This window comes from Coregonus clupeaformis, unplaced genomic scaffold (genome assembly GCF_020615455.1).
Source record: "Coregonus clupeaformis isolate EN_2021a unplaced genomic scaffold, ASM2061545v1 scaf1381, whole genome shotgun sequence".
Taxonomy (NCBI): domain Eukaryota; kingdom Metazoa; phylum Chordata; class Actinopteri; order Salmoniformes; family Salmonidae; genus Coregonus; species Coregonus clupeaformis.
Window position 1 is genome coordinate 108,648 of NW_025534835.1, and position 13,149 is coordinate 121,796.

The window sequence follows — 13,149 nt, forward strand, 5'->3', positions numbered from 1 at the left end:
AGAGAGTAATGACTTGGTGCACATATCTGCACATATGTGAGGTAGTACGTAATTTTCGGGGACCATTTTTGACTCGTGAGCGATAATTTCAGAACTACTGACTATAAAGTATACAAAAGTACCGGAGAATCTTTTTAATTCACACAGCATATTTCGAGGAGATCACATCATCAGATATAATATTTTTCTATCACTTGTTCTCTTTCTCTCTCAGACCTGCTGGAGAAGTCCAGAGTGGCCTTCCAGCTGCCCGCTGAGCGAGGCTACCATATCTTCTACCAGATGATGACCAACCACAAACCTGAGCTAGTTGGTAAGGCAAAGTAGAGGTTTATGTGAAATTATTCCCACCCCCATCTGTGGAACTTATTAAACATTTTCATACTCCACACTGTTAATATTATTACAATGACTACATCCAAGGTAACAAGGCATCTAAACATGGGTCAGGTCTTTCAAGGTCTTTCATGGGAAAGATCTATCAAGTAATGCACTGTGATGCACTAGTCCTGGAGCCTCAGTCCCCTCTTTTGATGCTATGTATTATATACTACATGTATCCTTGAGTCCATCTATTGAGTAAAGGAGGGAGAGATACTGTAAAGGTAGGACAGCACAATTCTAAGAGATTTAACTGACAAACCATTATCCGTTGTCCACAGAAATGACGCTCATCACCACCAACCCCTACGACTTCCCCATGATCAGCCAGGGTCAGGTCACTGTGGCCAGCATCGACGACAAGGTCGAGCTGGATGCCACAGATGTGAGTCATACAAAGTGTTAACCAAACTCTAGATATGGAATGGGTAGGATCACCATACACACTGAATGCACTGTGCAATTCCAACTTGGTGGCAGCTGGGCACCTTGTGTTAGTTAGGCACGTGCTTCAAGGCACTCTTCATGCCTTCACTCTTCGCCTTGAGGCACATACCTGTAAGACATCCACAAGAGACTGCCACTATATGCCCTGTGGAACTGTGTAAAACTAATTTTGTGCTGCCATATACTAGTGTGTTGGCCAAGAGCAATCATGTGGAACAGAGAAGCCAGTCAATTGTATCCATCCCATTTGTTCTGGACTGAACACAGAACGGTAGTGTACTGTAACTGAGCAAACTGCCGTTCAGTTCTTCACGGTTGTACTTCCTCTCTAATGCCAGGATGCCATTACAATCCTGGGCTTCTCTAATGATGAGAAGATGGCCATCTACAAGCTGACAGGAGCTGTAATGCACCATGGCAACTTGAAATTCAAGCAGAAGCAGCGTGAGGAGCAGGCCGAGCCAGACGGCACAGAGGGTGAGTCCCACTCAAAGATATACAATATGGAAAGCATTAGGCCCTTTCCCAGTCCCAAACATATAAATAGAACACATAAGACAGACAGGCATGAGATAAAAACTCAAACCCCCGGAAAATGATTTTAAATAATAGATGTGGGTTCAAATCTAAACCTAACCTACAAAAGAGCTGGCCAAACTATTTTGTCAGTTTGACATCAGAAACAAGTGATCTGTTGTTGTTGGCTCTCTCTCCAGTTGCTGATAAAATCGGCTACCTGCTGGGCCTGAACTCAGCTGAGTTGCTGAAATGTCTGTGCTACCCCAGAGTGAAGGTCGGCAACGAGTACGTGACCAAGGGACAGACTGTGCCTCAGGTAAGGCGGTCAAACACAGCATCAAACGTCTACCATTTTCTAACAACCTGAATTATTTTGGGGATGAGTGCATTGCTTTCTAAAAATAGTAATGTTGTTTTCCCAAGCGCTTATCGCCTTATCACTAGACATGGCCAATATCTCCTGTAATAATTTGAGTTATTATCATTGCAGGTTTATAACGCAGTCATGGCTCTGGCCAAGTCCATCTACGAGAGGATGTTCTTGTGGATGGTCATCCGTATCAACGAGATGTTGGACACCAAGAATCCAAGGCAGTTCTATATCGGTGTGCTCGATATTGCCGGGTTTGAGATCTTTGATGTGAGTATGAGACCAGAACAAGACAATTAGTTGTGATTAAGAAGGATTACAGCCTTGTAGAATGAAATTATCCCTTTTGAAATTCCACCAACAGTACAACAGCATGGAGCAGCTGTGCATCAACTTCACCAATGAGAAACTGCAACAGTTTTTCAACCACACCATGTTCGTCCTGGAGCAAGAGGAGTACAAGAGGGAGGGAATCGTCTGGGCCTTCATTGACTTCGGCATGGACTTGGCTGCCTGCATTGAGCTTATTGAGAAGGTAAGTTATCGAGAGATATATTCACAGTGGTACAATGTATCTGACTGTTGAGAACTCAATAGGTTTCCTATTTTGTGCCCCTAAATGAATAGAATCCTATAAAAGCATGTTTGCAAAAGGAATAAATGTGATCCTAAATGTAAATATCAATCATTTGATATACATCTCTTTTTGTAAAGCCATTGGGCATCTTCTCCATCCTTGAAGAGGAGTGCATGTTCCCCAAGGCGTCAGACACTACCTTCAAGAACAAGCTGAACGACCAACATCTTGGCAAAACCAAGGCATATGAGAAGCCCAAGCCTGCCAAAGGCAAGGCAGAGGCCCACTTCTCCCTGGTGCACTACGCCGGCATTGTGGACTACAACATCACTGGCTGGTTGGAGAAGAACAAGGACCCCCTGAACGACTCAGTTATTCTGATGTACGGGAAGTCCTCAGTCAAACTGATGGCTACCCTGTATCCTGCTGCCCCACCTGAGGGTAAGACCAGCATCACGTCAACATATTTAATTAAGCCCTAGTTACAACTCAGACCCACATTGTCTTTAAAGCCTTTGAATGTATCACAATTTCTCAGGGTTATTCACTTGTTTAATTTACACATACAATAGGTGTTATTTTACACAATCTCATTGGTAGTGTTTGCATTTGATTCTCTTATTTATAATTATATTTTACTTTTCCACATTTGAACAGATACAACCAAGAAAGGAGGCAAGAAGAAGGGTGGTTCCATGCAGACTGTGTCTTCCCAGTTCAGGGTGAGCTCTTGAAATGTGTATATTCAGTCCTTCAAAAGGTGCATTGATTATCATAAATTATTTATGAGAAAATGGTTTGTAACCCTCTTACAGGAGAACTTACAAAAGCTGATGACCAACTTGAGGAGCACTCATCCTCACTTTGTGCGCTGCCTGATCCCCAACGAGTCAAAGACTCCAGGTCCCGAAATATTGCGTTAAATATTACATCTTATCAATACAGTATGAGTAACCTTAATGAGTCCAATATTTAATCTGTTTATGTGTATTAAAAGAGACTTGGTTTGTTTTACCAGGTCTGATGGAGAACTTCCTGGTTATCCACCAGCTCAGGTGTAATGGTGTTCTGGAGGGTATCAGGATCTGCAGAAAGGGCTTCCCCAGCAGAATCATCTACGCTGACTTCAAGCAGAGGTACACACACACAAACACAAATGCACACACGCACAACAACAACACACACACACACACACACACGCACACACACACAGAAAGATCTGCTCCAAGAGTTTTCCCAGCATCAGAATAGCTATTTCATGTGCATTCGGAAAGTTCAGACCCCTTGACTTTTTCCACATTTTGCTACTTTACAGCCTTATCCTAAAATTGATTTTTTCCCCTCATCAGTCTACACACAATACCCCATAATGACAAAGCAAAAACAGGTTTTTAGAAATGTTTGTGCCAGGTTTCCTCCAGACGTGACGCTTGGCATTCAGGCCAAAGAGTTCAATCTTGGTTTCATCAGACCAGACAATCTTGTTTCTCATGGTCTGAGAGTCTTTAGGTGCCTTCTGGAAGGTTCTCCCATCTCCACAGAGGCACTCTGGAGCACTGTCAGAGTGACCATCGGGTTCTTGGTTACCTCCCTGACCAATGCCCTTCTCCCCCGATTGCCCAGTTTGGCCGGGCGGCCAGCTCTTGGAAGAGTGTTGGTGGTTCCAAACTTCTTCCATTTAAGAATGATGGAGGCCACTGTGTTCTTGGGGACCTTCAATGCTGCAGACATTTTTTGGTACCCTTCCCCAGATCTGTGCCTTGACACAATCCTGTCTTGGAGGTCTACGGACAATTCCTTCGACTTCATGGCTTGGTTTTTGCTCTGACATGCACTGTCAACTGTGGGACCTTATATAGACAGGTGTGTGCCCTCCAATCAAGTTGTAGAAACATCTCAAGGATGATCAATGGAAACAGGATGCACCTGAGCTCAATTTCGAGTCTCATATTAAAGGGTCTGAATACTTATGTGAATAAGGCATCTGTTTTTTCTATTTTTAATACATTTGCATACATTTCTGAAAACAATTTTTGCTTTGTCATTATCGAATATTCTGTGTAGATTGATGAGAACAATATTTTTTGGAATACATTTTAGAATAAGGCTGTAACGTAACAAAATATGGAAAAAGTCAAGGGGTCTGAATACTTTCCGAATGCACTGTATAACCAACCTATTACAACTTCACATAAGTTAAAAATGTCTCCTCATTCAGGTACAAAGTACTGAATGCCAGTGTCATCCCCGAGGGCCAGTTCATGGACAACAAGAAGGCTTCTGAGAAGCTGCTTGGGTCCATTGACATAAATCACGACGATTACAAGTTTGGACACACCAAGGTCAGTCAAATACCCCCAGCAAAAGCTGACAACAAAACACAACTTCAATGATAATTCCAACACTAACTGTTCAACATCTCACCAGTATCTTCATTTAACTAATGAAAAAGGTTGGAAAACTATTTTTACTCACATCTAAGTATAGAAACTCAACTCATTATCATGTTGCATTGGTTTAGAGTGATTTGGTTGCAGTTATCTGTATCTGTGTTCATTATTCATCTGCAACTGTACAATAACTTACAACTTAGAAACAGCCTATGCAATGTTTATGTTGTTCAAATCAATCCAGTGGTGTTGTTGCCCTGTTTTGATCCAACCCTTTCTATCTGTAACCATCTGACTGTGGTTCCAATGTTCCATTTTTACCTGTGCCTCAGGTGTTCTTCAAAGCCGGTCTGCTGGGTGTCCTGGAGGAGATGAGAGATGAGAAGCTGGCCGTTTTGATCGGCATGGTCCAGGCTCTCAGCCGTGGATTCCTCATGAGGAAAGAGTTCACCAAGATGATGGAGAGGAGGTGAGGAATAGTAGACTTATTATTTTTTTTTCATTGTTTTTTCACCATTCAGCTCCCCTCAACCCATACCATCTATTTCTGAACGCCATCCAGTTTTGATTTCTATTAGCCATATATTTTTTAACTATGCGGTTTCACAAAAGTCCTGAACCTTTCTAGTCTCATAGTTTCTACAGATTGTCAATTAAAGATATAATGTTTTGCTAAGAGTATTATTATTTTATTGATCGATTGACTATGACTTTGCAGAGTTAGCTCCAAGTAAATGTGGCAATTTTTCAGCCATTCCTGAACCTGCGACCAAAAACAAGCTACATATGGGCAGTACCAAAACAAGTGATCTAATGATTCTGTCTCTTCGCAGAAAAATCTGCAGAGCTTAGATGGTTGTATCTCCCATACATATAACATTCTGTTGGTTGCAAGAATAATGTGTAATAATTTTAGTTTTGAATCTGGCGTCTTTCACAAACTTTTGAATTGAATTGAAAATCGAAAATCTCCTCCCAACTATGTTGCAACATGTATGGCGCAGCTGTCCATTTTTTGGTTCTTAGATTAAACTTTTTTATTCATCACGATTTGCTTTAGGCAATTTTGGTCTTTAATGCCGACAGACAAGTTCCTTACCTTTTCCCCTTTACACTGCGGTAATGCTGCAATCAGTTGGTTGTAATTTTGGATAGAGAAGACATTTCCATATATTTTTGTTAACAGCATGTCACCAGTCCTATTTGTGATATCATTTACAAAGATTATACTTTTTTTTCTGATTTAAAAAATAAATAAATAATCAATTAGTATTTTTGAGTTTAACCATAATATTTCTTGTAATATTTGTTTGGTCTTTTCTGGTGGATTAAACTGAAATAGCAGCCAACTTTCTATTGCTTGTTTTAAAAATAGCGATAGTTTGGAAATGATTTCATTTTCAATTAACCGAAAGTGAGAGGTTGTAATCTGAATAAAGGGAAACAGGCCATTCTTGAACACGGGGTGAGCCATTCTTACTAATCTACAAGAAAACCAGTTCGGATTTAAGTGTAGCTTTTGTATGACTGAAGCCTTTAGTGAGTGAGACGTCTAACGCTTTAATATTTAATTGTTTCTGCCCTCCGAATTCATATTCATTATATAAATAGGCCCGTTTAATTTAGTCTCGCTTCCCCATTCCAAATAAAATTGAATATTTTTGACTCATATCATTTTTAAAAACAAGTCGTTGGGTGTAGGCCATAAGTAAATAGGTAAACTGGCATATGACTAAAGAGTTAATCAGGGTGATTTTCCCACAAATAGACAGCTGTTGTCCTTTCCATGGTAGCAAAATCTTGTCTAATTTCTATTCAAATGTATTGTAGTGAGATCGTTTATTTTTTGTTCAGGGTATAAATACCTAGTATGTCCACTTCACCGTCTGACCATTGTATTGGTAAACTACACGTTAATGTAAACGTTAACATTTTTTGAGATCCAATACGTAATATGGTACACTTATCATAATTCGATTGTAATCCAGAGAGTTTAGAAAAATTATCTAGATCCTCTGAGGCTGTGGAGGGATCCAACTTGTGGTATTAAAATAAAACATGAATCATCAGCGTACAATGACACCTTTGTTTTTAAGCCCTGGATTTCTAGCCCCTTTGATATTATTGTTGGATCTGATTTTAATATCTAACATCTCGATGGCCATAATAAATAGATATGCCGATTATGGACAACATTGTTTTACTCCTATTGACAATTTAATACTTTCTGAGAAGTAGCCATTATTTACTATTTTACACCTAGGGTTACTATACATAACTTTAACCCATTGTATAAGAGATTCTCCAAAATTAAAATAGTCCAGGCATTTATATATCAATTCCAGTCATACTTTATCAAAAGCCTTTTCAAAGTCTGCTATGAATAGTAGGCCTGGTTTCTCAGATTTGTACTTGTCTTATATTATCTCCAATGTATCGTCCATGAATAAAATCTAACACCTTTTTAATTCTATGCGCTATGCATTTTGCTAGAATTTTTGCATCTTTATACTGGATCTTCACATTTACCACCTGGGTCCTGTTTCAGTAATAGTGAAATCAGACCTTCTTGTTGAGTATCTGATAGTCTACCATTTTTATCGGAGTGGTTAAAACATGTTAATAACGGACCTTTGGTACATTGAAAAATATTTGATATACCTCAACTGGTATGTCATCTAGCCCTGGAGTTTTCCCGGACTTGGAGGCTTTAATTGCATCGAGAATTTCCTCCTCTGTAATTTGGCCTTCACATTACTCTTTCTGTACAGCTGTTCATTTGACATTATTAATTGAACAATAATCCTTGCAATTAACTTAGTTTAGTGGAGATGGAGGAGATTGAAACGAAAACATATGCTTAAAGTAATTTGCTTCCTCTTTCAAAATATTGTTTGGTGGATCATGGGTGACGTAATTTGTAACAAACTTCAGTAAATTATTTTTGGTAGCATTTCTATTTTGAAGATCCGCATATTCCATCCAGTTCGCTTTATTTTTTTATAATATATTAGACTTGATCTTTCTTGAATAAGTTCATCCATTTCTTTTGTTTTTCCTCTAACTTATTCTGTGCCTCTCTAGTACAGTTATTATTGCTATCTATCTGTACTGTTAGTCCCTCTATTTCCTTTGTTAATATGAACACTTTTCACCTACGTTTCTTTTGTTTTAAATATGAGTATTGAATTGCATGGCCTCTAAAGGCACATTTAAAAGGATCCCATACAACAAGGGGATCTGCTGTACCTATGTTATGTTGGAAAAAGTATGTTATGAATTCTTCTGTCTTGGTTAAAAACTAGTTGTCATCCAATAGGCTTTGATTACATTTCCAATATCCTCGCCCACTTGGAAATTCAGCAAGAGTAATGTACATGCCAATTTTTTGATTCAACTTTTGGTGCCAGCGAGAATGACATAAGAAAGTAGTCAAGACGACTAGCTTGATTTAGCCTCTGCAATGTATATCTCACTAGGTCAGGATATTTAAGCCTCCATATATCCACTAGTTCCAATATATCCATGATATTTGTAATTTCCTTAAGTGCATGAGGGTCCATTGAGGTATTTAAAACCGTATTATAATCTCACACCATAATAATAAAGTATTGTATTGCTTGTAGGCTTGAAAGAAAATTATTTTCAAAGAAGCGTGGATCATCATTATTTGGACCGTATAGATTAATGAGCCAAATCTGTTTATGGTCCAATAACATATTTTAAAAAATCTGTCTACCTTGCTGATCTGTTTGGACAGTTTACACATTCGGATCAAAATTATTATTAATTAATGTCATCACCCCTTTTGATTTTCTTTGCCCATGGGAGAAGTATATCCCCCCCCCCCCCAGTCCTTTTTCCATACAACTTCATCAAAAATTGTTGAATCAGTTTCCTGTAAACAATATATATTATATTCCTTCTCTTTTAGCAGGTAAATACTGAATGTCTTTTCATATTATCTGCTAAGCCATTACAATTATAACTGGCTATACTTATTTCACCATTTACCATAACGAGATACAAGTTTTAATTATATTTATGCTAATATATGTTTGTAAACTTACCATTAAAAAGTACCATGATGGTTGTGTATCCATATTGCTGTACCATGATATTTGAACTGCTACTGAGTAAATCTCCAATTGTTCTCCAATATCCACTATTCCATCCGCTAAAACCCTCCCCCCATCCCAAGTTGGGTTGTCGTCCCGGTGACTGGCAGACCACCCCTGTCCCCCTGGATCCTAGGGCCTTTGAGAGATCGGGACCCATCCTTTAGAAAGAGCACACAGTGGCACCCACAGAACAGCAGCAGATTAACAGCCAAAGGCATTTCCAACGCACTCACCTCCATTATATTGAATAGTTATTTTATATATATATAAAAAATTATTGAATATCTTTATTTATTCCACAATTAATGAATAATACACGTAATGATGTAGGCACTTCCTATGAAGGATTGTTACCTATAACCAGGACTGGCATTACAAAAATCACATTTTTGGCAAGCAATAATTGTGATTCAACCTATACTGCCACTAACATCATTACCCCATAGCAACAGATGTGGGATACATACACACACACACACTCTCCCCACCCTTCCCCCCACAAACAACCACAAGCTCAGATGTTCAACAGTTGTTCCATCCCGGAGCCCAACTCAAGAGAAGGCTTGACGTGTGAATGCATTTACAGTTGTAGCTGTTTGAGAAGGCCTGCAAAAATTGAGCAAGAATGGGGAGATCTGATAAACCAATGTCAAGTCCTAGCTGATGGAGCTTAGATACACCCCCCTACCCTGAAACACACACACACACACACACACAGACACTGGTCCCCCGTTGTGAGCATTTTCCCAAGCATCTCCGAGCAGTCAGACCATTTGATTATTTTGTGCCGCCAGGGCCACAATAATTTGCCCCCTCTTTGATTGTCCGAGTTTGACCCCCTCCCCATGGGTTACTGCAGCCAGTGTTGCCAGCACTGCCACTACCTGGGTGGGGGTACTCCACCGGATTCCCCACCGGCTAGGTACGAGGTCGTCAAGGTTCTCATTAGCAAGCTTTGAGAATTTCCTTGTATATTATGCTCACCCATTCGGAGGCTTTGGCTTTGGTGGACCAACCCTGCCAGGCAGGCTCAGAAACTTGAGGGGGCAGTGCTGCTTTAGTGGGTCTCTGACCGCGGTGATCTTTCTTTCAGTCTCGGCTGTGTATAGGCTACTTGCAGTAGGCCTATAAAACAGATAAGGACTTCTCCTTAGTGTGTGGGTCGCTCAGGTGGGTGTCTAGGATATAGGGTTGGGGACCATTCAATCATGATAGGACAATAAATAAATAAACTATTTACCCATTAATTCTTAAAGAATATAAAATGCCTCATGAGCTAAGCATGACCTGTAAGTCCTTGCATTCCTGAATGTAGCTTTAAAAAAGGTCCAATGCAGCTGTTTTTATCTCAATATCAAATAATTTATGGGTAACAATTAAGTACCTTACGAAGATTGTTTCAAAATTAAAATAGTGAAAAAGAAACAAAAATAGCTTCTTAGCAAAGAGCAATTTCTCAAGCAAGAATTTAGCTATGACTGTCTGGGAGTGGTCTTAGTGGGGAGGTGAAAATTGAGAACTAGCTCTTATTGGCAGAGAGGTTTGGAAATCTTTCTTATTGGTCTATTAACTAACTTACTGCCTGGTGATGTCACCAGGCAGGTCAAAACGCCATCCCACCAATTTCAGGCGAACTTCTCAAACAGCTCTTACGCTAAAAGGGCATTCTCATTATTTTCACAATTTCACAGGATTATTCCAACCTCATAGTGTGGAAATGTATATAAAACACAGGACAATCATGATTTTGACTGCACTGGGCCTTTAAGCATGTCACTCACCATGCCACTCTATCCTTTCTGTTGACCAGAGATGCCATCTTCACCATCCAGTACAACATCCGCTCATTCATGAATGTGAAAACCTGGCCATGGATGAAGGTGTACTTCAAGATCAAGCCCCTGCTGAAGAGTGCCGAGACTGAGAAGGAGCTGGCCAACATGAAGGAGAACTTCGACAAGATGAAGACAGACCTGGCCAAGGCTCTGGCCCGCAAGAAGGAGTTGGAGGAGAAGATGGTGTCTATTACGCAAGAGAAGAATGACCTGGCACTCCAAGTTGCATCGGTGAGTGAGAAATGATCCTCATAAGGTCACATTTACATACACAAGAATACACAGATGAGCACACATTTTTATTCTCCATGTTATACATATACACACACACACACACACACACATATTTACATATATATACACATATATACACACATATACATATATACATTTATACACACTTATACATATTTACATTTATACACACATATACATACATATACATATATACACACATATACATATATACATTTATACACACACACATATATACATTTATACAAACATATACATATTTACATTTATACACACATATACATATATGAATACATATATATACATACACACATATACATATATATACATACACACATATACATATATATATACACACATATACATATATATACACACATATACATATATATATATATATATATATATATATATATATATATATATATATATATATATATATATATATATATATATATAGCACCAATCAAAAGTTTGGACACACCTACTCATTCAAGGGTTTTTCTTTATTTTTACTATTTTTTAAAATTGTAGAATAATAGTGAAGACATCAAAACTATGAAATAACACATATGGAATCATGTAGTAACCAGAAAAGTGTTAAACAAATCAAAAATATATTTAATATTTGAGATTCTCACAAAGACACTTCGGTTGGAACCAAAAATCACCAATTTGGACACCAGACCAAAAGGACACATTTCCACCGGTCTAATGTCCATGGCTTGTGTTTTTTGGCTCAAGTAAGTCTCTTCTTCTTATTGGTGTCCTTTGCAGCAATTCTACCATGAAGGCCTGATTCACGCAGTCTCCTCTGAACAGTTGATGTTGAGATGTGTCTGTTACTTCAACTCTGTGAAGCATTTATTTGGGCTGCAGTTTCTGAGGCTGGTAACTCTAAAGAATTTATCCTCTGCAGCAGATGTAACTCTGGGTCTTCCATTCCTGTGGCGGTCCTCATGAGAGCCAGTTTCATCATAGCGCTTGATGGTTTTTGCAACTGCACTTGAAGAAGCTTTCAAAGTTCTTGAAATGTTCCCTATTGACTAACCTTCATGTCTTAAAGTAATGATGGACTGTCATTTCTCTTTGCTTCTTTGTGCTGTTCTTGTCATAATATGGACTTGGACTTTTACCAAATAGGGATATCTTCTGTATACCACCCCTACCTTGTCACAACACAACTGATTGGATCAAATGCATTAAAAAAGAATGAAATTCCACAAATTAACTTTTAAGAAGGCACACCTATTAATTGAAATGCATTCCAGGTGACTACCTCATGAAACTGGTTGAGAGAATGTCAAGAGTGTGCAAAGCTGTCATCAAGGCAAAGGTGGCTTCTTTGAAGAAACTCAAATATAAAATATATTTTGATTTGCTTAACACTTTTTTTGGTTACTACATGATTCCATATGTTTTATTTCATGGTTTTGTTGTCTTCACTATTATTCTACAATGTAGAAAATAGTAAAAATAAAGAAAAACCCTGGAATGAGTAGGTGTGTCCAAACTTTTGACTGGTACTATATATATATATATTTCATGAATTTATATAGATTTGCTCTGACCTCTGACTAAATCAAATCTATATGTTGATACACAAAGTGAGGCTGCTGATTTTTCTCCTGTTCTGAAACCAGGAATCAGAGAATCTGAACGATGCTGAGGAAAGGTGCGAGGGGCTCATCAAGAGCAAGATCCAGCTGGAGGCCAAACTCAAAGAGACGACCGAGAGGCTGGAGGATGAGGAGGAGATGAATGCTGAGTTGACTGCCAAGAAGAGGAAGCTGGAGGATGAATGCTCTGAGCTGAAGAAGGACATTGATGACATGGAGCTCACCCTGGCCAAAGTGGAGAAGGAGAAGCACGCAACTGAAAACAAGGTCTTGTGTCATCCATAGACAGTCTAACCAAACAATAATCAACTCAAAACATAAAATAGCTCAACAGAAATGGAATTACAGTTATATTATGTGTGCAGGAAAAATGAAGACACAAAATAGTAGAATAGTGGTACTCTCTCCTCTCTCCTCTCCTCCCCTCTCTCCTCTCTCCTCTCCTCCCCTCTCTCCTCTCTCCTCTCTCCTCTCCTCTCTCCTCTCTCCTCTCCTCCCCTCTCTCCTCTCTCTCTCTCACCACCCCTCTCTCCCTACAGTAATTGTATGTTCAGATCCCCCTCGTTTATGACTTCCATTCAGTACACTGGCATTGAGTTCACTGCCATCTAGTGTTGACTCTATAGAACAGTACT

The 13,149-nt window shown here is 39.1% G+C and overlaps 1 protein-coding gene across 1 annotated transcript in view; it reads left to right on the forward strand.

Moving 5' to 3' along the window:
• Positions 1 to 13,149, forward strand: part of LOC121558461 (myosin heavy chain, fast skeletal muscle-like) — a 28,504-nt gene that overhangs the window by 4,366 nt on the left and 10,989 nt on the right. Inside the window, exons 10-23 of the mRNA XM_045218118.1 lie at positions 215 to 313; positions 663 to 766; positions 1,167 to 1,305; positions 1,545 to 1,663; positions 1,838 to 1,987; positions 2,082 to 2,252; positions 2,432 to 2,735; positions 2,952 to 3,016; positions 3,110 to 3,197; positions 3,313 to 3,430; positions 4,513 to 4,636; positions 5,017 to 5,153; positions 10,616 to 10,871; positions 12,539 to 12,781. Coding sequence (XP_045074053.1) covers positions 215 to 313; positions 663 to 766; positions 1,167 to 1,305; positions 1,545 to 1,663; positions 1,838 to 1,987; positions 2,082 to 2,252; positions 2,432 to 2,735; positions 2,952 to 3,016; positions 3,110 to 3,197; positions 3,313 to 3,430; positions 4,513 to 4,636; positions 5,017 to 5,153; positions 10,616 to 10,871; positions 12,539 to 12,781 — 2,117 coding nt within the window. The remainder of the gene's footprint in view (positions 1 to 214; positions 314 to 662; positions 767 to 1,166; positions 1,306 to 1,544; positions 1,664 to 1,837; positions 1,988 to 2,081; positions 2,253 to 2,431; positions 2,736 to 2,951; positions 3,017 to 3,109; positions 3,198 to 3,312; positions 3,431 to 4,512; positions 4,637 to 5,016; positions 5,154 to 10,615; positions 10,872 to 12,538; positions 12,782 to 13,149) is intronic.